This window comes from Mesoplodon densirostris, chromosome 2 (genome assembly GCF_025265405.1).
Source record: "Mesoplodon densirostris isolate mMesDen1 chromosome 2, mMesDen1 primary haplotype, whole genome shotgun sequence".
NCBI classification, from domain to species: domain Eukaryota; kingdom Metazoa; phylum Chordata; class Mammalia; order Artiodactyla; family Ziphiidae; genus Mesoplodon; species Mesoplodon densirostris.
The window spans coordinates 19,940,248-19,966,293 of record NC_082662.1 but is presented as its reverse complement, the minus strand read 5'-3'; the positions used below and the strand labels follow the sequence as shown (position 1 = coordinate 19,966,293).

The 26,046-nt window shown below is 49.1% G+C and overlaps 1 protein-coding gene across 1 annotated transcript in view; it reads left to right on the top strand.

Annotated features, from left to right (window-relative positions):
• STPG1 (sperm tail PG-rich repeat containing 1) overlaps positions 1-22,338 on the top strand; it is a 49,987-nt gene extending 27,649 nt beyond the window's left edge. The window contains exons 5-9 of the mRNA XM_060080929.1: positions 3,338-3,508; positions 8,222-8,330; positions 12,106-12,271; positions 20,282-20,481; positions 22,262-22,338. Coding sequence (XP_059936912.1) covers positions 3,338-3,508; positions 8,222-8,330; positions 12,106-12,271; positions 20,282-20,481; positions 22,262-22,338 — 723 coding nt within the window. The remainder of the gene's footprint in view (positions 1-3,337; positions 3,509-8,221; positions 8,331-12,105; positions 12,272-20,281; positions 20,482-22,261) is intronic.
• Positions 22,339-26,046: the final 3,708 nt, after the last annotated feature.

Below are 26,046 nucleotides of genomic sequence, written 5' to 3'. Positions count from 1 at the left end.
ACTCCAAAGCGATCTGCAAAAGAAGTGCCATCTCACAATGGCCTGGCCCAGGACACAGGACTTAAGACCCAATCTTGACTCAGCTGTGGGTTCTTGACGTGACCTCAAGCACGTCACCCTCTGTGTCCCAGTTGCCTCATCGAGTGGAGACTCCCTGGAGGCGATGGGCAAATTGACGCTGCAATGAGTAAAATAGTCTTTGAAATTGCAGAGCCTTATAATCATGTTGAATGTTATGATTGTCACCACCTGAGTCACAAACAAGACTTCCTGCAGCACCTAGGTTTTCTCTCTGAGACGTTGCCAAATAATGGCACTGCCCATTCCTGCCTGGTGCCAGAGAAGGCACTGAATCAGAGCACACCATCGATTCCCTGCTAGGCTTTCCATGTAGTAACTTTCCAAATGATGCGGCTGGGCCGCCTGGAGAAGAAGGGGTCCAAGGGAAGCTCTGTGCATGACAGGATATAATCAGGTCTTTAAAAAATTCAGACCAAACCCAAAAGAAGGCCGAAGGTGAGTTGTTCAGGCTTCCTCTCCCCGCTGTGACGGATATGGGGGTTTCTATTTCTGTTTGTAAACACGTAAGTTCCTATATCCTTGGGAAGGGACCTTAAGTGGTTGGTGGAAGTCTGTCAGGAGATCCCCACATCTCGCCTAGTTCCTCCCCAAATTGGACGAGACTTTCATTCTTCCGCCCCTTTTTTTTGCTGCCTTTCACATTCAGTGCCTCTTGTTTCCGGATCCCAGTTCCCTGAGGGAATTAAAAGTAGTTCCCGTCAGAGAAAGGTCTGCCTTACTGGAGCTAGTATGGCCAGCAGGAGCGTGCCTCTCTGGGTGAGGCTGACCAAGAGACTCTGTGGGTCAACACGTTTTAAAAACTTCCTGATGACTATTGGAGCAACAGCACCCAGCCTTTTGAGAGGACGTGTCATCCGCCTACATTCAAATCATCTGAAGAGCTTCACGACTGTATTCCAAAGCTTTGCTCCAGAAGTATTCACGGGACAGACCAGGAAGTTAAATGGGGCAGGTGGGAGGAGGTGTCCATGGCCTTTCTGTATTGGTGTGGTGGCAGCAGTGGCTCTGGAAGAGCTGGAGAAAGGTTCACAAATGCCAGACTGTGGCCAAACTGGAGACCAGAGGCCTGGCAATGAAAAGAAAGCCAAGGGGTGGAGAGGGTTGGTGAGTGACTGTCAACTTCAGTTAAACTCAGACTAATTCTACTGCAATGCTTTATGAAACTTGGCCTCGAATAGGAATTTTTTTAGTACAGTTTTTCCCAAAGAGTATGTTAGTAGGTATCTTAGGCCAAAAGGTTCTATGATGTAGGAAGTTTGGGAAAGGCTGTTTAAACAAAGCTAGACATGGGACTTCCCTGGTAGTCCAGTGGGTAAGACTCCGCACTCCCAATGCAGGGGGCCTGGGTTCAATCCCTGGTCCGGGAACTGGATCCCACATGCATGCTGCAACGAAGGAGTCCACGTGCTGCAGCTAAGAGCTTACACACTGCAACTAAACACGCCACAACAAAGACCCTGCATGCTGCAACGAAGTCCCAGAGCAACTAAAATAAATAAATAAATAAATAAATATTAAAAGAAAAAAAAAAAAAAAACAGAAACCAAAGCTAGAGAGGTTTCTTTATTGCAGACCTTCCCAGAGCATTTACTACACCAACGTGTGTTATGAATCTTCAAAATGGGAACATGGTGTGAAACTTCTCCAATGTATTGGACCCTGGAACTCTCTCCCTGCTGCTGCTACCACCAACACAAGCTTATCTCACAGACCTGGAAGGCCGAGGAACACACTTCGGGAACGAGCGCTTTAGAAGAACACGCTTTGCACACTCTGTTGGGTGACTCAGGATAGACACGCTGCAAATGGCAGCAGCAAGGAAGGTCTGACCTTGCCACCGTTCTTCTGTGAAGTCAGAAGGAAAGAGCAGAGGTGTGTCTGCCCCGTTGGAAACAGCAGATTTCGGGTAGATTCTTCCAGAACTAAAACCTCCCACAGGCATTTATCAGCTGTTCATCCTGTCGATGCAAACACATTGCTGTGACTCCTCTTGGCTTCTTCAGAATGGAAATCTGATCCATATCCTCTCATGGAGGCGAGAATGTTGGTTCCAACACTTCGCTAGCTGAGGAAGTTCAGTGTCCTCCTCTGTAAAGTGGGGATATTCATAATATCCTCGACCCAGGGTGGTCATGAGGATCCAATGCAACACCCCTGCAAAGTACTGGGTTAACTATTGCCCCAAATGCAAAGGTAAAGTGAATCCAAGGCTGGGGTGACCTTACTTCTGGGAACATCAATGAATCCTTACAGTTAGGGGGAGGTGGAGCTGGGACTCGAACCCAGGTTAGACTCAGGACAGCTAAGACTCTGGAAAGAACACTCCTGATTCTGGCGGCACATCCACCCACATGACTGGTGGCCCATGAACCAGATGGTGAGAACCATTGCCGCCACGTACAGAGTGAAGTCGGGCGAGGGGCTAATGCCTTCCCACACCTCCCCCACTTTCTGTGCTTGTTTATTGACCCCTGTCAAGTGGAGGAAACTCAGGGCAATGTTCTCAAGCTTTTAACCATAAAATAATGAAATTTTTTTGTTGTTGTCTTATCAGACTTCAATACTTGCCATACTATCCCAGGGTAAGGTGATGTTATCACCTAGTTTTTATGGCTTTTGTCCCTGTTCATTTGGCAAACATTGATTCTGTTTGTTTTTTTAACTGAAAATCATGGCTTCCTGGAAGGAGTAGGGTTGGTTTCTGTTGAAACAGCAAAAATATCGTAGAGTTTTATGAAATCAGTGATTAAGTGGTGGATAGGAGGTATGGGTGGGATGCAAGCCCTATGGAGCCTTGTACTTTTAAGGTGTTAGAAGCAAACTTGTTATTTAGGAAATTTGGATTATTTAAACTTAGAAACAAAAAATGAGGGTTTTACTCAAAAGAAAACCAAGGTTGGAAGAAGCAAGTCTAAAGCGTCCCATCATATAAATCACGCACCAGCCGATGAGTCAAGTATAAGTGTCCTGAAATGAGATTGTGTGGAAATGCTTTTATGGAAGAATTATCTTTGCCAAGTCCCAAACATAAGATGAATAATTAGAGTTAGTTTACAGAAGTTAACACAGGTCTGAACTTGCATTTTCCAAGAGCAAATTCTCAAAGCCCAAGGTCATTTTATCATTGTTACCTGCCAGGGTTTCACCTTTTATAAAATGTTTTTAGACCTGGTGCCGGGCACCATCTTTTTGACGTCAGCCCTTCGGAGCCATAAGATACGTGATGATGTGGATTCCTTTGACTTTCTCCTCACAGTGTGACCGATTGGACACCATCGTCTCTAAATACCCTGCAGCTAACGCGTACACTATACCATCATGTTTTGTTTCGAAGAAAGACTTCAATAATTCCTGTTCCAGCATGTTCCAGTTGCCAAGCTTCGTGAAAGTTCTCAAATCTGAAACTCCCGCACCAAACCATTACAATGTAAGAACACTGCCTATGCTTCTTAAATATATATTGAATTAATGGTTTGCTAAAATAAAAGAAAGGAAGGGGGGAGCTTTGGGGAATAGCATTTACTGCAATTGGTAAGCCAGTTAGTATTTGCTGACTACCCAATGGCTACATGAGGCTGGGCAAAACTCTCATAGGGAATTTGCAGAACCCAGAGAAACATGTGGGCAACACGGAGGTCAGTATGGAGCAGTGGGAAGACCACTGCCCTGGAAAATACTTATTGCAATTACTCTTATCACATAAGCTTTCTGGGACGGTTTTCTCATCTGTAGCAATGATTATATTACGTACCACTTTATCTGCAGACACTATTATATTCTTACAGGGAAAATAAACTTCTGTCTTTCCATATCAGAAAATTGGGTTTTTTAACAGCAGTGGTTCACCATTTCCCATCACTTTGTAGTCACTGAGGCAGAATGGTGTGATTAACAGGTAAGAGACAGACTCAGGTCCAAATCTCGACTCTGCCATTTTCTAACGGTGTATGGCTTTGGGCAAGTTTCTCAACCTTTCAGGACTCAGTTTACTGATCTGTAAAGTGGGGTTATATGTCTACTCCATGGTGTTAATGCAAACATTAAATGAGATAGTCTAGGCTGAGTGCTTACCTAGCACAATATCTGGTGCACAAGGACTCTACAATATATGAAAACTGGTAGAACTGTCTTTAGGGAAGCCCCGTTACCTCTTGAGTTTCAATTGTAAAAGGGAATTAATTATACTTGCCCTACAGGGTTATTATAAGAAGCATATGAGACTACAAATGTGAAAGCACTCTGAAATACCAAAGACATGAATTGTACATAAGGTAGTAATATTATTACGCTATATTTAAGAATATTTTGGTCTTAGAATACTTCATTTTAAATTTCCTTTTTCTTTTATAATATTTATAAATAATATTTATTTTTCTGACTACAAAGATCCTGCCTACCTTCTATGATGAATCCAATCAATTATAACATGTTCAAAGCAATATAAGTGCCTGCTAGGCCAGCACGGTCCAAAAGGAATATCAGTATAACAGGAGCCACATACGTCATTTAAGTTTTCCTAGTAGCTACATTTAAAAGTAAAAAGAAACAGATGAAATTATTTTTAATTATATATTCTATTTAACCCAATATATTCAAAAGATTGCAATATCTAATCAATATAAAAATTAATTAGAAGTTTTACATTCTTTCCCTCATATTGAGTCCTTAAAATTCAGTGTATATTTTATACTTGCAGCACATCTGAATGTGGACCAGCCATGTTTGCAGAGCTCAATAGCTACATGTGGCCAGTGGCTGCTGTTTGGGGTAGTATAGCTCTAGATACTCTTCTCCTAGGGTAATCAGAGCCTGAAAATAAGAATGATGATGATATGATGAAGCACTTTTCATGGCCTATGTGCTGTTCTAAGAGTTGTGTATTCACTTATTTCATACTCACAAGAACCCAGGAAGTGGATTCTCTTATTCTCAATTTACAGAAGAGGAAGCTGAGGCTCAGAGAGGGGAAGGGACTTGCCCAAAGTTACCCAGCTTGAAGGGACTATTCCCACATCAGTGAGCACGGGTATAAAGCTGGGGAGTGATCAGAGTCCCCATGTTCCAGCCCTGCCGGGCTTCCCTTCTTAAATCCTGTGGCTGCTCTGTGCCAGACCACTGATACAGCTTATATTCCAGTGGGGAACTCAAGATGAGAACTAGGAGACAGACAAACAAAATAGTTACTGTGGCCAGCTCTGAGGGAGACGAACAGTCGGAGCCTGAGAAAGAGAGTATGTGTGGGGTGTGGAGGTTGGCAATACCATGTACTTTAGACTGGGTGGTCAGAGAAGGTCCTGAGACTGAGATTCAAGGATTGAGGGAAGAGCCAGAATTGGGGGAACAGCATGTGCAAAGGTCCTGGGACAACAAACACCTTAGCCCATGGGGAACTGTAAGAAGGTAGCTAGAGGGAGTTCCCTGGTGATACAGTGGTTAGGACTCGGCGCTTTCACTGACATGGGCCCCTGTTCAATCCCTGGTCAGGGAACTAAGATCTTGTAAGACGCACGGCGCAGCCAGAAATAAACCAAAGTATCTAAAGTAGAATGAACTAGGGGGGCTCGGGGGAGAGGGGATGAGGAGAGCCCAGACAGATAGGCAGGGACCAGTTCATGCAAGGCCCTGAAGACCACAGGAGGGAGTTCGAATTTTGTTCTCTGTGTGCTGGGAAGCCCTCCTTGAGGAGGATGGGAGGTGTGGAGTGACGTCTTCTGAGGTACCTTTTTTTTTTTTTTTTTTTTTTTTTTTGCGGTACGCAGGCCTCTCGCTGTTGTGGCCTCTGCCGTTGCGGAGCACAGGCTCTGGACGTGCAGGCTCAGTAGCCATGGCTCACGGGCCCAGCCGCTCCGCGGCATGTGGGATCCTCCCAGACCGGGACACGAACCCGCGTCCCCTGCATCGGCAGGTGGACTCTCAACCACTGCGCCACCAAGGAAGCCCCTGATGTACCTTTTAAAAAAGATCCCTCCAGTGGCTGTGTGGGTTAAGGGTGGATTTTGAAAAACCAGTTAGGAAGCTGTCATGATAACAAAAGAGAGGTCGAGGTCTGGTCCAGGCGAGTGAAAATGAAGGTGCTTGGCCATTGCGCCGTTGTCATTCCTGAAAGAGGGCTGGGTTCCTTGGCAGACAGACACAAGTGCAGGCTGTCTCCGTGTGAGTGCCCCCTCTGCGTCCTCCTGGGGGCTGCTGAAGGGCACTGTAGTGTTAGTGCTTCGTGCCTTCACCTCCCCAGCCCACTGCTCCTTCACCCTGGCTTCCTATCTCCGAGGCCCAGCTCAGGTCCTGGCATGCAGTAATCATGCAATAAACGTTTATGACTCCAAAGGAATAACTTCCTTTGTTAATCAAGAAATGACCATCCCCCACGTCAGGACTCTGCCGCCAGATCAATTTTAGTTTGCATGTTTTTTGTTCATTATTTTTTAATGTGGCTCTGAAAATAATACATGCTCATCATAAAATATCTTCGAACATCACAGAAACCCATGAGCCAGAAAGTGGAAGTCCCTCATCATTCTGCTCTGTAAACAAACATCAAAAACCAGGGGCAATATTGTTTATATTCTCTTCCTCCCTTGGTCCTTCCCTTGATTTGGGGATTATGCTGTCCACGGTACGTGTGCGTTTTCTACTTAATTATATCTGGGATTTGTTCTTTCCCTTATGGCAATGCAATGAATCTGCTTCATTCTTTTTTAACCTGCCAGTGGAGCTGACTCTTCCTAGACTAATGGTGAAAACCTTCCAGTGACACACACACTCAGTGTATACAAAAATGCCCCCTTTTTCTGTTGCTTTTCTGTCTGGGCGAGGAATAAAGCTGAAGTAGTGTTTTGTCTACAGGAGGCTTTTTTCAGACCTGGAGAACAATGGTTGAGTCAACTGGCAAGGAACAGAAATGCGGTAATCCTGTTAGCCACACTGTGCTTTGAGGCTGTCAAGACCTCTCTACCTTTGCTTACTGCGATCCCCCGCTTCTCTGTTGGAAGCCTTTCCCTTGGTACCTGTTATTACTTCCTCTCTGGCATCCTGGCTCTTCTCCCGGTGTCCAGTAATTAGCCTGGTCCATCTGATCTTTTTGTTTGCCCTCTCTGCAGGCAGTCTGGCCGTTAGGACCCTGGGAAAAGCTAAATTCCTCTGCCTTTGTCAACACTAAATCAAAATGCCATCTGCATTTCTCAAGAAACATTTTTTTTGACAAAGGAGTAGCACAGAAAATCAAGCCATCCTGGCCTCAGCAAATAGTTTCACTCATTCAGTAAATATTCCAGCCATTGCAGGCACAATTTTTATTGCATCTTTTATCTAATGAATACAGGAGACTGACTGCAAATTAGCATTTAAACTATTTATGATTCATCATAAGAATGATCTCAGGGTTCTTTTTTTTTTTTTTTTCCAAAATTATTTTTAGCTTTCTGAACTCACTGGACACTCTCTAATGTATATTGCCTGGGTCAACCAAAATTCTAAATTTCTGGTCAGCCCAGAAAAGTCAAGACAGTGCTTACAAATCTGATCATAATCTTAAGTTACACAATTTCTTTGTATGTCCTAAATCCCACACGTATTGAAGGATTATTTGAGCAGTGAGGAATCAGGGTGGGGATATGTAGGACTAAGTGTTCCGAAAAGAATGAAAATCGTAGAAAAAATGATGAAAATAATCTGCCTATGTAACGTTACACACTTTTTAAAAAAACAGATGATTTGTGTTGACCGGCTGTCCCCTACCCCCAACCCAACAGCACTCTGCCTCAAGTCGAGCAGGGATTATCTGATCCATTTTACAGGTGAGAAAACTCAAATTCAGAGAAATTAATCCGTTTGAGCAGGATGCCCTGCCCTGTGTGCGGGGAGCGAGCCCGGAAGCCAGGTCCACCGGCTGGTTCAGGGCACCGTCCTCCGTGTTGTGTTGGGTCGCCAGACACTGGCTAGCGATGACAAGCTCTTCCTCCACTCCAGCTGGGGTGAAGGTGAGGGCACAGCCAGTGTGACATTTTCCACTCACGTCCGCTCATTTTCTGAAGACAGGTTTAAATTTGTTTTTTTTTTTTACCCCAAAGTGCCCCTCATCCAGACACAACAAGGACAAAGAAAGGCAAGACACTGAGCACACCGTGCTTATTTTCTCCCCCAGACCTCTGTCTCTTGCTGCAAACAGACAAACAACGTTTGTGCCCGAGCCGGGTTCATGTCCAAAACCCAGAGAGGACTTTTCACTATTAATAAAACAGGACCTGCCCCAGGTAAGCAGCTGCCTCGCACTGGCCTTGACCTAAGGCTTCCTGTTCCAGATCTGATCAGCAGGGCACCCATTCCTTCACAGGGAGTCTCTTTGGAAGGAGGTAGGCATTGGGGGAAGAGGGGGTGAAGGCAGGTATCGTACAAAGAGGAGAAGACTGGCTCCCCATTCAGGGGAAGAACAGCCGGCTCTGGAAATGGACCCCGGGGCGGCCTATCACGTTGGCCTGCCTTCCAGACCCAGCGCACCTGCTTTGGGCGGCCAGCTGGGGGGAGACTTCTCAAGCCAGAAGTGTGCCCATGCGCATACCCCAGGTGCCATCCCAGGCGCTGGGGGGAGGCGGGGCACACAATACGTTCTGATCCTTGGACACTCGGCTGCAATATTCCTTTCCTCCCATGCCTACACAGCGGCTTCATCATCTATCATCAAATGATGGGAAATAGCTCTGTTCACTGAGCGCCTGCTCAAGTGCTAAGTTTTTCCACGCGGTCTTCACACATCTGTCCTCATAGGGCCACACTCTTAGTCCTGTGTTTCAGGTGAGGAAATGGAGGTCCAGAGAGTTGAAGCAACTTACTCAGCATCACACAGCTAATAAATGGCAGGCCTAAGCCCAGAAGTGTCTGACCGAGGAACCTCTTAACCCCGTCATCCCAGTGTGACTTCTGAAGCCTCCAGGATTCAGGAACACACAAGGGCTCACCTGCAGATGTTTTCCCTGCTGGGCTGGGGAAAGGCATTGCACCTGTTCTGTGCCCTCAGACCTCCTCCCCACACCAGCCTTAGTGAAAAATTTCCAGAAGGGTCTGGTGACATAGCAGTCCATACTCCAGGAGCACTGGTTAGACTAGACCTTCCCAAACAGGTCCAGAAGACCCCCGAGGGAGCTCTGGGCCCCAGAGCCCAGAGGAGGAGCTGGGAGGGTTTACCTCTGCAATCATGCTTCTTGGATGGGGGTGTGGACAAAATCTCAGCGCATGTCAGATTTCAGCAAATCCAGATTAATGTTGAGAAGATCAGTCTGAGGCTGAATAACAAAACCAGCCCTAATTAGGAGGCTAAGCCTGGCTAAAGCTCCCTGCCTTGCATCACCACGGGCAAAACCCCACCTTGTTTGTTTATACAGGAGAACAAAGCCAGCATCCCTGGGGTTTGGCCAGAGGTTCCACCAGAGAGCCCTGGGAAGTGGGCAGCTCCTCCCTCTGGGAGGGTCCCGAGGGGCCCCTTGTAACACAGAAGGAAGGGGAGAGGTGGGCACCAGCATCTTTTAAGCTCCTACTGTGTGCCAGGAGCTTCCAAAACCCAATGGAGGGTTGCCTGGCACATACGTGCTCAGAGAGTGTGGGTTATTATTAATATTATTATATCCCCACTTTACAAGCAAAAATGATATATAGAAAACAGGTGACCAGTCCAGGGTCCCACTGCTGGATTTGAATCCAGGCCCCCCCTACATCCAGCTCGATGCCTGGTGCCTTCAGGACTCTCCCCACATCCCCCAAATTTGCCAGGGGCCACAGCCTGGGGAATCTGCTTCTCTGAGAGAAACAATCTGCTTTGACCTCTCAGAAAAATGCTGTGGTTTCTGCTTCTCCCCCTTGTGGGAAGAAACCAGATGTGGAGCCATGATTGGCATCCTTGCTGGGTTCCGCCCACTCAGAGTGCCCAGGCTCAGGGGCTGAGGGCCGGGTCTGATCTGCCTTCAGTTCTGAGCAAAATGCTCACCTTTACACATTGGCTGGCTGGATTTTCTAAAGTCTGGCTGCATCAAACACAAGGCCAATCACTTCCCCAACATCCTCCTCTCTATTTCTCCTTAAAAACAAAAAGTTATTAGGTCCTGGGGAAACAACTATGGTAAAGTGTCACTTGAAAAACGTGGGTGACACAATTGAATCCGCGCTGTGGGCCCAACACCATGAGACAGTGTCCAGTGCATGATGGAAAGACCAGGGTAAATACAGCAGAGAGTTCAACCCTGGTTTATTCTGGGCCATGAGAGCATGAATGCCTTTCCCCCTTGCTTCTGCTTTTTAACATTTTATAATCAAGCATTGCTTTAAACTATTTTTTTTGGTAGGGGGAATAAAAATAAAAAATAAATATATGCAAAAAACCCAGAAAGATAATTTGAGAGATAGATACCAGTATTAAAAATGCTGCTAACTGGACATCTGTTTTTTTTTTTTTTAACTTAAGCATATATTGGGACCATCTTTTCATGTTATTAAAAATCCTCCTAGAACATCTTTTGTTAATGGATGCATAGTATTCCATTATCTGGTGGTAACATCAGGTAAGGAACAAATGCCCTCTTGCTGGCATTTAGGTTGTTTTAAATGGATCACTCATATAAATAGAGTGGGAGCAAACATCCTTATAGCTCACAACTTGTGTACAATCAAGATTATTTCCTTACATAAATTGCCTAACGTGAAATTGCTAAGTCGAAAGGTATGTAAAATATTTAAGGTTTTTGATATTTGTGACCAAGTTGCCCTTCAGCACAGAGATAATTTATCCTCCTGCTTCTATGAGAAATATGCTTTCCCTCACCTTTGCCATCAATGAGTATTACCATTTAAATAAAATCTTGCTAATATGTCCCATATTGTTGTTTTCAGTGCTTTTGCAATGAAAAAGTCGATTTTATTTTTTTTTAATTAACTTTACAGTGGTTAGAAAATCTGAAATATTTTTCCCACCCACAATGCCACCATTAATATAGTTTTTCCCACTTTTTTGGGTTCCCACCTATTTTTATTCACATGTATCCATTTGCACATTGATGTCATAGTATATATAGTATAGACTGTTAGGCTTTATTTTACTTTTCTCGCTCACCTTTATTTTTGAGAACATTGCCATAGGCTTCATGGCCTTTGCATTTACCACCCTCAGGGCAGATATTCCACCAGATTAGGCTGTTTTCCCATAACTGTGCCCTTGTACTTGGACCTTTGGGCTATTCATTGTTTCTCACACTGTAGCTACTGCTGTTGTGTACATCTTTAGGCTTAGAGCTTTTTCATTATGTTGAATAATTTCCTTAATTTCCAAGTAATAGGAAGCCAGGGCCAAAGTGTGCAGCATCTTGAAGGCCTTTGCCTAGCACTGCCGCTTTGCACCCCAAAATGCCTGCCCCCATTTACAGGGTTACTTGCTATTTAGGGTGAGACTGCTCCCTCTTTACCCCGGCTCAGATCATTCTCTTCTTCCTTAAAGCTTTGTGCACAGCCAAATTACTTTTATTCTGACAGTTTCTTGAGACAAGGCATGGTGGGAAAGCATGGACCTTGGAGAAAGGTGGGTCTGGGTCCACATAGTAGGTGCTCAGTAAATATTTGTTGATTGCATAATAGTTACTGACCAGCTACCGTGTGCCAGGAACCTAAAATGTTCTTTTTCTACCATAGCCTCCCAGTTGTTGGAAGAATTATTATCCTTAGTTTATGGAGGAGGAAGCTGGGCTTAGGCCCTGGTTAGATGAATGTCCTTTGGCAAATTACTGAATATCTCTGAGTCTATTTCCTCATGTTTAGAATGGAGGTGCTAATACCCACCTTGCAGGGCTGCCATGAGGATTAAATGAGCCACATATGTGATGCACGGACACATGTTCTCTAAATGGTGAGCGTTATTTTCAATTATTCCAGGCCCCTTCTACTTGACCATCCTGGAGTGATACTGCCTTATAGTCATTAAATGTATTCTTATTGCTTTTTATTTATTTGAGAGGAGTTCTTTATTCTGTTTTAAAATTTATTTCTGCTCAGGGCATTATAATGTCAACGAATCCCTTGTGAAGCAGTCACCAAAGATATTAATGTCTTGTTTTAAATCAAAAACTGGCCGTGGATTAAAACTGACGTCGACAGGCCCAGGACCCGGTTATTACAACCCAAAAGGTCACACTGAAGTTCAAAAAAAGACTCTTATCCCGTGAGTACTGATCATCCTGATCTTTCTTCTGAAAGGTATTCTGAGGAAGGACCCGAACCTGGGGAGAAAAAGAAGGGGTGTCACAGCTTGGCAGACACAGGCCGAGTTGCTCTCCTGGGGCCCTTGTTGACACATAGCAGGTGCTCAAGAAATACTTGCTGAATACGTAGTATTTACTGAGTAACTACTGTATGCCAGGAACTTAACATCTTCTTCAATGATCATTCATAACAACTCTGTTGTAGGAATGATTATTCTTACTTCATAGAGGAGGAAGCCAGGCCTCAACGAGGCTGAAAGACTTGCGTAAGTCCACACGGCTAACTTGAGATGCACCTGGGACTCAGGCTCAGGACTGTTTGGATCTTCCAACATTCCCCATGATGCTGTACTCTCCTGGTGCTGATATTATTCTACTTTTATAATATAAAATCTCCACTGGGGTGGCAGGATATACGAAAGTGGTGAAACCCTCATAGCTTTGTACTGATAGGTTAAAAGCCTAGACTTTGGAGTTGGTCAGACCTGCTAGATTTGAACGTCAGCTCTGCTATCTTCATGCTGTGTGACCATCAGCACAGTGCTAACGCCTCTGAGCCTGCATGCCCTCGATTGTAAAGTGGGGATAATTTATCCGAAAGTTGCTTTCTGATTTAAAAAATATATTTGATATAGTAGGTACAAAGAGTGAGTCAATAACACAAAATTTAAAAGACAGGGATTTGTGTTACTGTTTTTAATCTCCTGTACATTTAATGTTACCTTCACCTCAGAGGCTCAAAAATTCACAAGGCTTAATATTCCTCAAATGGGTCTAGAACTTCTAGAACTAAGTGCCATTAAGGTCAGCCATCCTGTCACTCTCAACAGGATTGGCTGTTGGGAGGGCTGACCAGCAGGGCTGGGACTAAGGGTATAGCCACCTGGGAGCCTCCAAAGAGGTCAGGCAGCTGGCTGGGCACATAGCCACAGGGGGTCAGAAGGCTGGGTGGCCCGGGGAGGCTGGCAACACTGGGTCTACTCGGACCATGAGCCCAGGGCAAGGGGTCAGGGGTAAGGGAGAGAAGGGAGAGGAGCAAGACATGAGCCTGCTGAGTCCAACCCAGGACCTGCGGAAGGGATTCAGACCTCGGATGGAGTCCACGAGCTGAGTCCCTTCTGCCCTTCGGATCTGGGGTTCTGCAGGTTGACCCTTCATAGGCTGCAGGACTCGGGACCGGGGCGGGAAAGTCTCCAGGAAAAGGCTCTCTCCAAACGTCAGGGACTTCCTGCCTCTGGGTTGGCTTGGGCACCACTACACACAACCTTTCCCTATGCTGCCCCCAGATGGAGTGGGAGAGAGGACGGGCTTTGAGGTTAGCAGACCTGAGTGAGAATCACAGCTCTGTCTCTAGCAGAGACTTCTCCTCCCTGAGCCTCCGTGTTTCCATGTATTAAGTGGAGATAAGAACCTTATCTCATGGGGGTTAGATGAGAAAGTGCTTGAAAATAGCTCTCACTCTTCTTATTACAGCAGCTATTATTCTATATCCTAGAGAGGATATGAGACGATAGAGGATGCAGCTGTTTCGCGGCATGGAGGCTCAGGCCCCCACCCTGACTCTGGAAGCTTCTTCAGGGAAACGATGAGAGGAGGGTGAGGGGCACTCGGTGTTTAACCGCCTTCCCCAGAGCGGTGTCATTTGGCATGCATCCAAGTTTGGACGAGTGGTTTGAAGTAGCCTCATTTTAGGGCATTGGCATCTGTCAGTCAGCAGGCCCTGGAGGTTTCTGGTGCTGTGCTGAGGGCTATGAGGGAGCTCACATGGACAGAGCACCATCCATACCTTCAGGCTCACCTGGCAACAACTCCAGAGCAAGGCAGAGGAACGTGCCACAAAACGCCGGATCGTGTGGGCCCCAAGGTTGCATGACCACACTACCCCCCCATGGGCGCCAGCTTTCTGATGGGAGCAGTGCAGTAGTGCTGGTGTGTCTGGGGGTATCTGGGGGGCACTGGCTCTCTGTGATGCTTTGTGAATGGTGGATCCTCGGTTAATAAACCTAGGAAGCACTGCATACAATCCCTCTGCCCCTGGGTGCATCACAGTATACATGAGCTTATTAAAGGCTCTGAGAAGGCCCGCAGTAAAGAGACCTGTCAAACCCAGTGTCTCTTAAACGTGGGTTCACCCTGCTGAGTGGACAGTGCCCCAGCCTCCATGGCAGGCTCTGTGGTCTGGGGCTGCTCTCAGTGCCTCCCTGGGCCTTTGTTTCTCCATGTATGAAAAGAGGGGAAATCTTTCCATTTCTCACACTCTGTGACCCCAGCTTTGCTCACCATGTCACTTCGGAGAGCATACGGAGGCAGTGAACATGGGGCCAGGCAGGACCCACAGAGGAAGTCCAGTATATATTGTTGAACTGACATGGAAAGGATGAAGTTGAGAATCTGTAATTTCATTTAAAAGCAAAGAGATAAAACTAAAGTGTGCTGTTGGTTATTCCAAAGTAGCATCCATCTGTTTATGTGGGACAGTGGAGAAAGGGATATAATATAAAGAAGAGATACAGCTGAATATGACGGTATTGAAGGAGTATCCAAACTCCAGTCTCTCAAATTCACATTCTGTTTCCTTTCCTGTGACCCTGGAGGGAAGAGAGGGGCAAGAGCACCTGAGGGCCCATCCTGGGGTTGTCAGGCCCCGGAGAAGGTCTGCGTTGTTTCCTCCCCATTGATATGTTGAGACTTTGTCTACATCAAGCCTAATCATACTCAGATCTCCGGGGGCTGCATGGGGCAGTGGTGGAGAATCTGAGAATCATCACAGTGTTTCTCTTGTGGAAGCACGGGCTGCCCAGGTGTCACACGCATGTGACAGGATGTGAGGCCTGCCCTTGTTTCTCTTGCTTGGAAGTGTGTGGCTCCCCATTCCTGGGTGGTGTTCCAGTTTGCAAAGATGATATTTCGGCGCTGCTTTCTTCAGGATGCAGGAGGACGGGGGAGACGTTAATTCTCGCTGGGGTCACTGGTACCATGTTACCGACCCCTGCTGGCCTCCTGAGCTGGGAACCGGCTGCAGAGGCCGTGGTACCGAGGGCGTAAGCACAGGCAGGGAGTCGGGCCGCTGAAATTCCCGCCTTCCCCTCTCACCAGCCCTGGGAGGCTGGGGGTAGGGGTGGGGGGGGGCGGGACACTTAACTCCCTGGGAATTCAAATTCATCCTCTGTGAGTTGGGGCAAGCACACTTTACAACAGGCTTGCAAGGATAAAAAAAGATGACCCACATAACTCACCAGGTCTGGCAAATTGTGAGCTTTTGACGTGCGTGATTTGTGCTTTCATGGAAACGTGTGAGCGAGCCTTCTGCACTCGCCTGATGTTTCTTGAGTGGCCCTGCAGCACAGATGCTGTGAGGGGCTGTAGGGTCATTGGCGTGGCCATTTCTGGGTTCCTCAGCTGAAGAACACATCACAGAGTGTCTCTTTGTTATGGCCACGTTGCTGACTCAAAAGCTAAGAGGATTTACCAGCTTCCGGGGGTCTCTGGAGGAGGCTATCAGCCAGGTTTTCACTTCTGTAGGTCTTCAGCATCCGTCACAGTGATGACTCAATGGATCAGGGTGAGTCAGGGGAAGGGCTTTTGGAGATCAGAATACTTCCTCCTAGGTGCTGCCTTCCAACTCACGCCAGCTGGGAGGTGAAACACCCACTGACATCTTTCTAACCCTTGATCTGCTTCCTGGAGTTTTCAAACCACTGGTTTTGCTCAGACACGCTGTCCTGTCACAGCCAGAGCCGAAGAATCAAGCCCCATCGGCCCCACTCCAATTTGGGTAATTACATTGGACCCACCTAAAGTTCCCCTGGGATTTTCAATTAGCTATGGGATGCTTCTTCCCAAGCAGCTGTAATCTGTCACCCACTCCCTGTTAAACAGATACCGCATTCCACCCCAGAGGCAATCGGCTGCCCTTTAATGATGAGAAAAAATTGCCCCTTTATCCCTCCCGACCCTGGGAATCCCTGAGGCAGAGTGAATCTGTGCCTGGGAGTGTCCCGAGGGTCTCGGATGCCCTCCCCAAGTGACCTGCTGAGTTCTCTGAGACATTCATTATTCTTTGGTGATTTGCAAACAGCTCACACTGGAAGCTGCAAACACAACTTAATCCAGTTGTGGCCAACTCAGAGCCTTTGACAGATGTTTTTTTCCACGGGGCAGGACCAGGTTGGCTTTTAAAACTGGGCGATGAGGCTCATAAAAGCCCTGGTTACAATGCACTGTGGCTGCCCAGGGTTTGATTCGGTCTGACCTCAGTGATTTGCCCAGCCCCATGATGACATGGAAGGACCAGCCCTGGGTGATGATAAAACTGTCAGGTGGGGTTCAGATGCCTGGGCTCCCCTACTTGCTTCAACCCCTCTGCTTCTCTCTGCAGTTAGGCAAATGTCCTCGGGAATAGGGACTAGGGCCTCAGTGATGCATAAGACACCATCCCCTGCATTAAAGAGCTAGGCAAGTAAAAAGCATAGAAAAGTAATGTGTCTTGTGCAGAGAAGAGAAGAATGGCTACAATGTATTGAGAGGCCAGCTTCCAGCCACTCAGAGTTTTCACAGACTTTCTACAGCTTCATCTTCCAACTCTCCCACAGGTCAGGATTGTTACATAGAGTTTACAGGGGATGCAGACTCTCCCCGGTGGTAGAGCGGAGGGTGGAATCCAGGTCCATCTGACTCCAAAACCTGTGGTCCTCCTCTATGGAGCCCAGGAAGGGAGGCGGGGGAGGGGGAGGATGTGGCCGGGGGGAGTCTCCCTGGAGGAGGTGAGAAGCAAAGAGGGAATCAGAGTTGGCAGGGAAAGGAGGTGCTCCTGGCAGAAGGAACAGCACGGCAAAGGCACGGAGTCGTTGGACAACGCTGTGCTGGGTATTTCTGGTCATTTCTTTTTTTTTCCTTTGGCCGCACAGGGTAGCTTGCGGGATCTTAGTTCCCCAACCAGGGTTCGAACCCGGGCCCACAGCAGTGAAAGCGTGGAGTCCTAACTACTGTACCACCAGGGAAGTCCCTGTGCTGGGTGTTTCTGGGAGGTGACCTGGGAGTTAGGCTGCATTGAGAGGCCACTGGTAGGAGTTTTCCTTTAGCTCCTCCTCAGGGCCTGTAACGGGGGTTGGTCGGAAACCCAAGCGAACAACCCAGAATTCACGGGTGGAAGGAGGCTTGAAGGTGGTCCAGGGGCTTAGCCTCTGGCTCCTTGTGGCCCAATCCCGGCCCCACAGAGCACGGCTTGTCCCTCTTCCAGGCTTTTGCCCCTGCTGTTTCCTCTGTGGGAAATGCCCCCATCTCCACCTTTTCTACCCAAAGAATTCCTGCTTACCTTTCAGAGCAAATGTTACCTCTTCTAGGGTAGATTTCTGGATTCACCCAGTTGGAATTAGTCTCTCTCACCTCTATTCTAATATTTCATGTTAAAAAAAAATGGTACCAGTAAAGCACTTGTTAATCTTCTTAACGACCCTGGGAGGCAGGTATTATTATCCACTGTTTTACAGATAAAGAAACTGAGGCTTAAGGAGATTAAGAGACTTTTCTAAGGATGCACAGCTGGTGGATGGGGAAGCAGAGATTCAAACTCAAGTCTGCCTGAGTGCAAAGCCTATAAGTTGTCACTGGTCATGATTGTCACTGGCAGTGGATTGTCAAGCCCTCCGGGGCATTCAGGGTCTGTGTCTTAGCACAGAACAGTCTGGACCCCCAGACTGTTTGGCACAGAGCTGCACACGGGGCTGACACTGTCCGAAGATCCAGGGAGCTGAGTTGGTGGGGCAAAGCCTCTCCTGGGCATGTGGATGGAGGGGAGGGTGAGGGACCTGTCTCACTCACTCTCAGCAAGAATCTGGTGAGACGCTGACCCCCCCACCCCCACCCCCACCCCCACCCCGCGCAGCTCCCTGCAGGCTGTCCCTGGTCAGGAGAGCAGACATCTCACAGTTTCCTCAAAGACTCAGGGCGACCCGGACCCATGGAGTAACCTCATGCAGTGATTGGCTCATTCCACCTCTAACTTCCAGCAATCAAGCCTGTCTCTCAATGATCAGATTTCTGAGGGTGCTCTGAAAGGGTGATGCAGCCGGAGCAAGGAGACGCCAGCTTTTATTTGTGAGGGGAGAGTGGTGGATCACACCCTGTAACCAGTTCTTCCACGCAGACTAGAGGGAAAGAAAGGAGGCAACGTTTTCCCCCCTTTTCCTGTGGGCACCTTTATCCTAAATATATACATCCAAGCCAGCTGTTCCTCCATCCCAAGATGTGAGCCTCTAGCAGGTTTACGATGGCTGCCAGCAGCCTCCACTGGCAGTGGGATTGTCCACCCTGCCCCAAGGTAACTCTGGTGAGAGGCCCCCTAACCTCACTTTTCTGAGCCTCCGTTGCCCATCCAGGCAGCGGATGGTGGTGCTGCAAGGGATCGTACTAATAACACAACAGCTTTTACTGAGCACTTACTGTGTTCGGACGCTCTGCTAGGCACCTTGCATAGCTTTTCTCCAGTCATCAACCCTCATATAAGGAGTGAGTGTTACTGCTCCTTGTTGCCAGGAACAGAGAGGTCCAGGGACTTGGCTGCCTGGTATTCAGACTCAGGTCTGTGTGACTCTAAAACTTGAAAATTCTCCTCTACCACAATGCCCTCCCCATCTTGCTAGTCACCAAGACTTGAGTTCCAGTGCTGGCATTACCACGAACCTGCTCTGTGACATTGGGTGACTCACTTTCTCTCTCTGGGCACCAACTTCTTAAGCAAAATAAGGATGTTGGATAAGACATCTCTAGGTCTCCTCTAGCTCTCCGAGTCTAAGAATGCCTCTGCTTCAGAAGGTGTTGGCCAAAGGGCAGCAGAGTTCCAGTGGCTGGGCATCCCAGTTCCCTCCTCTGTTTGGATGGGTTGGCTTTGAGCTGTGGTGAGTCTCCTGGGGCCATTCAAGGCTCTGAGAGATCTCTCTTTCATTTTGGTGAGAGACCTTAGAAGAAGCTTGAGATGTGAGGCAGAAGTGGGCAGCCCTTCTATTGCATGGCCAGGAGGGTAGGACATTTCCTGTTAACAATCCCAGGATTCCTGGACAACCCAGCAGACCTCTCTGAATCAAGGCCAGATGGGAGGTCACAGCTGGAAGGGACCTCAGAGGTCGTCATGTCCAACCCCCTCATTTTACAGATGGGGAGACTGAGTCCCAGAGTGAATTAGTAACAGAGTGAGGGCTCAAATACAGGTTCTCTCTTTCATTTATTCTCTCAATAACAGGCTTAAAAGACTCCCTTTCCTGAAGGGGGGAAGATAGACCTGAAAACAACTGCAATCTAAGTGGTGATCGTTATTCAGAGGTCTCTTGATTTCCAACCCAGTATTTTTCCACTCCTACATCCTGCCTTGCCAAAAAGATGTTAATAAGTTTCTGAGATGTCAGTGCTAGAATGGCCTCTAAAGATCTACTAGTCTTGGGATAGCAAATCCTTGGAATTTGGGATGCCTCTTCCCATTTCCTGGCCATGGCAGACATCACAAGTGGCTCACCAATGCTCTTCCCATAGAGTCCAAACGAGGCCTCAGTTCTTTACATGGAGCTCCAGCCAGGCACTACCAAGCGATCAGTATTGGGACATGGCATCGATGCCTTCTGCCATTCCTGATTAGCTCAACGACATCCGTCATCCACAACGACAAATGTACTGAGCTCTCACTTTGTGCTGGGTCCTGTCCTGACTACCGTGTTTTAGGTGTGTCCTCTCCTTTAACCCTGAAAACAAGCCTACAGGGTAGGTACCGTTATGACTGCCCTTGTGCAGGCGAGAAGACTGGGGTCCAGGGTCCCCAGATCACTAGCAGTGGAGCCGGAAGAAGGAAGAAGTCTCCCAGTGCCTCATCCAGTCCTCTTGCAAATGGCTGGGCACTGGGCAGGTCCTGGCTATGTCAAAAAACTGCCATTTCTCCAATAGACTGATTTAGTGACATCTTCCCATTTTTGTCTTTTCTGAAGGAGAAACCCCATCCTAAATTTCTCTGCCCGGCCTTTGCCTCTTCCCCCGAAGCCGCCTCTTCCAGGCCCTGGGCAGTATGAGATCGTGGACTACACGGGGCCCCCCAGGCACCTCATCTCCAGTGCATCCTTCGTGTCCAACACCAGCCGGTGGACAGTGGCGCCGTCCCAGCCAGGCCTGCCCGACCCGCCCGGCCCAGGTCAGAGGATTGCTTTCAGTGATTGTAAAAACCAAACCTGGAATTGTTTGTCATTCTTGGGCCATCAAATACCACTGATTTATAGGCTGTTTGCCAAACAGTTTACAGGGGTTAGAGTGGATCTAGAAGACTTTTCAGCTTACACTTTCAGAGTATGAAAGGTGGGTTTTTGTTTTATTTTTTATTTACTTTTTTAAGGTGAAAGGGCTCTTAGAGATGATCCAGGTCAGGGATTTATAACTGAGGACTCTGAATGTTTCAAGAGACACAAAGCTGGGCTCCAGGGGGTCTATGACCCTGAAATTGTCTGCAGATTTGGAGCACGCTGATATTATTTTCTGGGGAAAAGAGCCATAGCTTTTGTTTAAAAAGTTCATGTCCTTAAGAATGTTTAAATCGCGGGTCTAGTCTGGTGGGGTCACCTCCCAGATGGGAAAGGCCCGGAGAGCAAGGTGTCATAGCCCTGCGGAGGGTGAGTGGAAGGCAGAGGCCCAGACTCTCTCCCCTCAACGCCTTGTCTGTCACAAAATAAAACAGGGCTCCACCCGAGCAGCCCTTTCAAGCCATAGAGTTACCCCCAGGATCTGCCTGAGAGCTGATGGTCTGAGGGACTTTTTCCCGTGGGTGGTCCCTGCACTCCCCTGCCTACTTGGAGCCCCTAGCTATTTACCACCCCCGACACTGGCCAGAGTTTATGGCATTGGGGGATGACATGTGTGCTGATGGGCTAGTGGCGTGGGAGGGGGAAGGTGAGAGCTGAGGCGGCCGCCAGGCCCGTGGAAGTCAGGCTCTCAATGAGCATCGCTGATGCTCCCACCCTGCGGAGGCAAAGGTGACTGAGGCTCAGTGCTGCCCCCCCGAGGCGTCCCCTTCCCTCCACACACACAGGTGAGCAAAACGTAAGGTAGGCGGGACAGGGAGAATATAATTTTCACGGCTCTGTCCTTGGAAACGTAGTGATAAGCCAATAAGATGGCAGAGGTTTGACCTACGGGTCATCTGGTCAGTCCAGGCAGAACTCAGCTTGGTCCCGCAAATGTATGAATGCCCCATGGAGTGGTGGTGCCAGGACCCCGGAGACCAGCTGGATCCTTGTCTGACCCTGTTTGGCCCAGTCCCCTAGGAGCTTTCTCCCAGCATCTTCTCCATGCGGTCACCTGGAATGCAGGTGCAGACCAGGGCCTGCTGCTGTGATCACCTAGGCCAAGGTGGGCTTCCCTGAGGGCCTCCCAGAGTAAGTACATGCAAACATCTGCCTTCTTGGCTTCCAGTGGGCGCAGATCTACCTGGATCCCTCAGCAGCTTCCTGAGGGTGTACCGGAGGCCGTGCGTGGCCCTCGTGAACACATCAGCATCGACACGAGAGTTTCCAGCCACCCCAGGTTGTGGTTCCCAAGCCCTGCGTGGTCCTGGCTGCTATTGTGATAGCTTTCAGTTTTCCCGAAATTTCTGAACTAAATCAAAGCAAAACCGCATTAAGCTGACACCTTGCTTCTATAAGAGTATTGCTCTATTCATTTCTTTTCAAATTTCCTACAAAACTCTTCCGTAAATTTTCTTCTGTTAAAAAAGGTAGTGAGTTGAAGAAGGTGGGGAGCTGGAGTTCGAGTCCCGCCTGGGCCAGTTCAGAGCCGGATGACCTAGGGCCAGTCCCTCCCTCCCTGTCTCCCCACATGTCAGGTGCAGGGGTCCCGCCGGCCTCACCCGCTCCGACGCCGAGTGCCAGGACCTTGAGAATTGGCCTTTTCTCTCTCAACACTGTCTCTCTCTCCTCTCACAGCCACATACAAGCCGGAATTCCCTGGAAAGCAGTCCTTTCTCTACAATGTGGACAAGAAATGGATCCCAGTGTTGTAGTCACCTCATCCGAGCTCAAGGAGAACCCCCCGGCCACCAGCTGTCCCCCCAGGCACCCTGGACGGTCATTCAGAGAGCGCCCATCTCGTGTGTGACGGCTGATGACTTGGGACATCCTTGCCCCCTGCCTGGTGTTACAGCTGGCCTGCCGTGCTTGTCCTTGTCCTGAGCTGCCCCCTGGAGCGTGGACCCCCGCCCCACGGACCCCCGTGGATTCCTGAGCAGACAGAGCCCCCTGGGTTACTTGGCCACGTGCCCTCCAGCCTGGCTCGGCCCGCCTCCCCTCAGCCCTCAGAGCCCGTGCAGCTCAGGATCCAGGAGGAGGTGGCCGATGGCAGATGCCCCGTCTGGAAGGCTGATGTTGAGCCAGGGCTCTGGGGCCACAGGGTGGGCGGCGCAAGGCCGCAGCCCCGGCACACTCCCATGCTCTGGCCTTGACCTCCAGACTCCTCCCGGAGTTCCAGGAGCCGGGAAGGCCCACAGGCACTGTGACAGGGACCTGAAGGGGTTGCCTGGCCCTCACCCCCAGCTCAGCCTTCGTGTCTCGCCCTAGGAAGAGCATAGCAGCATCGCCGTGGTCATGTGAGCTCATCACCCACTTTCAGGAGAGGCCTCCCCATCCATTTGTTGGCTCCGCGCACAAAGGGCAGATGTGGGCAGGACCCTCTGGGGCCAGAGCCCTGGGCACAGCGGTTCTGAGGGGCGCCTGCAGGTTCTTACTTTTGCCCGGCCTTTCCCCTTCCCTGGCCTGGTCTCCGTCCCTCCCACCTTGTGCTCAAGTTCAATATGATCTTTAATGGATCCTTTCTGGCCTGCCGAGTCGGTCCCCCTCAGCAAGAGGATGAGATTCTCAAAGAACCCAGAGGAACTGGAGTTAACCACACGTCCCCTCCTTCCCCAACTATCCACTTGTCTTGGGCTTTTGTAAGTGGAAGCCTCTTGTGCCGCCTCCCTCCCCTCTGCGTGTCCCTCCCTTGCCCTTGGCTTTCTCCTTTGACTTTCCTCCGTGACTGTTAGTCCAGAACTGGTCGCTGACTGCCTCTCCCTTCAGGGAGGGGCAGGTGAGGAAGAGGGAGGGAGAAGGATGGAACGGCCGGTCCAGTTAAACAGAGTTCTCATTTCTCACAAAAGCTGGCCTTGTTGTGAACCTCAGATTCCCGCAGGTGCCCCGCTGCTTTGGGATGAGCGGGAGGCAGCCTGGAGCATGGCGCCAAGAGCGACCAAGGTCTGGACCTAAAGGTGGACACCCTGTGCTGAGTCCGCTCAGGTCCTTAGCTTCTCCTAGAGGTCAAGAGTTGGATTCGAATTTGGAGGTTCAAGGTCAAGCACTTCCAGGGTTGGATGGGCAGTGCAAGGGAGAAAAACAGGTGAGGCGAGAGGAGGTCCAGGAGCTGAGAAGGCTGCCCATGTAAAGGGCAGCTACCTATTGCCAGATCTGCAGAGTTTTCAAAAGAACCTGGGAATTTTTTTAATGTGAAACTTCTTGATTGGAGATGTTAACAACCATATTTCAATTAAAAATTTTTTGTTCAGGCTAAAGGAAACTCTTCTGCTAACCATCAGTTGTCCACTTCGGCGCTAGAAATTCTGGAAGACCCCTTTAAGGCTGACACTTGAAGCTGCACCTTTCTTTGAACCCAGACTCTTGACAATAGGGCCAGACCTGAAGGCCTTGGCTTTTAGGTCCCTCTGACCCTAGGAGACCTTAGCAGGCCACTGGGCTGGAAGCAGCCAGCCCTGGGATCACTGCAGGCAGAGGCTGGCGGGACTGCATAGAAAACAGGACAGGCCGCTCCTCCCTGGGGCAGCTGGGCTGAGCACCAGCAGGTGAGGTCTGTCTCTATAGAAACCCCTCCAAGTGGGGTCAGGAAAGCAGAGACTCTGGGAAGAGGATGGCAGGGCTGCTCTTGGCCAGTCGGAATCGGGGTATTCCATAGAAGACACAGCTGGAGCTGAGGCCCTGAGCTCAGAGGGTCTGTCTGGGTTGTACCGAGCCTCTCTGAAGATGTCATAGGCTGCTCACAGCTCTGTCCAGCCCTGTGGTTCTCAAGCCCCATCTGTATGGTAGGATCACTTGGGGAGCTGTTATAGAGACTGCCCAGGCCCGACCCTCAAAGTTCTGATCTGAGGTAGGGTCTGGGCAGTGGTATCTTTTTTTTTTTTTTTGGCGGTACGCGGGCCTCTCACTGTTGTGGCCTCTCCCGTTGTGGAGCACAGGCTCCGGACGCGCAGGCTCAGTAGCCATGGCTCATTGGCCCAGCTGCTCCGCAGCATGTGGGATCCTCCCGGACCGGGGCACGAACCCGTGTCCCCTGCATCGGCAGGCAGACTCTCAACCACTGCGCCACCAGGGAAGCCCTGGGCAGTGGTATCTTTATTAACATTCTTGGTGTGATTGCAAAGTGTCTAGTTAGGGTTAGGATGTACTGATAGTATTTTCCAAAATTTAATGTGCATGCAAATCACTTGGAGATCTTATTAAAAGATCTCGGGTGGGGCCCGAGAGTCTACGTATTTTTTTTAATTGAGATATAATTGAAATACAACATTGTATTAGTTTTAGGTGTGTTTCTAACAAGCTCCCAGGTGATGCCGATGCTGCTGGTCCATGGGCCACACTTAGAGCAGCAAAGGTCTAGTAAATACACCTAATTGTGGAACTCTTCGTCTGGCCCTCCATGTGTTCATCCAACTGCCTGTCAACGTATCTATCCTTCCCTCCCTCCCTCCTTCTTTCTCCTCATTATTTCATTCCCTCACTCCTACGTTCCTCATCCATCCTTTTCTCCCCTCACTCACTCGCCGTCTACCGTGCAAAGCTACCTGTGGGCAGGGGATGGCAATTCCTCCAGCCACCAGCTGCCTTTGTAGTGACCCCCGTTTGGAAAGGACTTACCTTCACTCCTTTCACCTTTCCACTCTTTGGAGAAGGACAACCCCGGAATGGCTGCTGTCGGACTCAGGAGCTGCCCTTTGCTCCCCGACCTTCTCTGAGGGCAGGGCAGAATTTCCTCAAGCCTTTCAGAGCTCTCTTTGCTTGAGGTCCAAATGGCCTTCCTAGCCATAGACGGCCTCATCTGTTGTCTGTTCACGTGGAGGGTAGAGAAATGGGCCCTGGCATCTTGGCTGGAGGCCGTGGGTGGAGGTGGATGTGGAGCTGCAGGCCCCACCCCTGAGCTCGGCAGCAGGCTTTGCACTGGTCCCCATAGTTCCCCGTGTGCATTAGTCCAGCCAGACACTGGCAGGTTGCAAAGGCAGCAAGGCCTATGGAATGACGGCCATAGAGCAGTGGTTCTCGACCTTGAGTGCACATTGTAATCACCTGGGGGGCTTTAAAAGTACTGAGGCCTGGGCCCCAACCCCAGAAATTCTGATTTAATTGCTGCAGGGTGTGGTCTGGGCAGTGGGGATAAAAGCTGCCTAGGTGATTCCCATGTGCAATCAAGGTTGAGAAGATCGTCTTCCTGCTTCTGGCAGCTCTGGAAGGAAACGAACAGACGCGGAACACCTCTGCGTGCCTGGCCGCGTGCTGATACTCTGCATACGCTCTGCCATTTCACCCTCACGCAGCACCCAGGGTGACGTAGCAGCGAGGCCCGGAGTAGGCAGAGCAGCTCTGGGTGCTCCATGGGGTCGCTCCAGCAGTGCCAGGCAAGCTGTATTGGAGTCAGAGGCCACAGGAAACATCAGTAATACTGACCCTCTCGT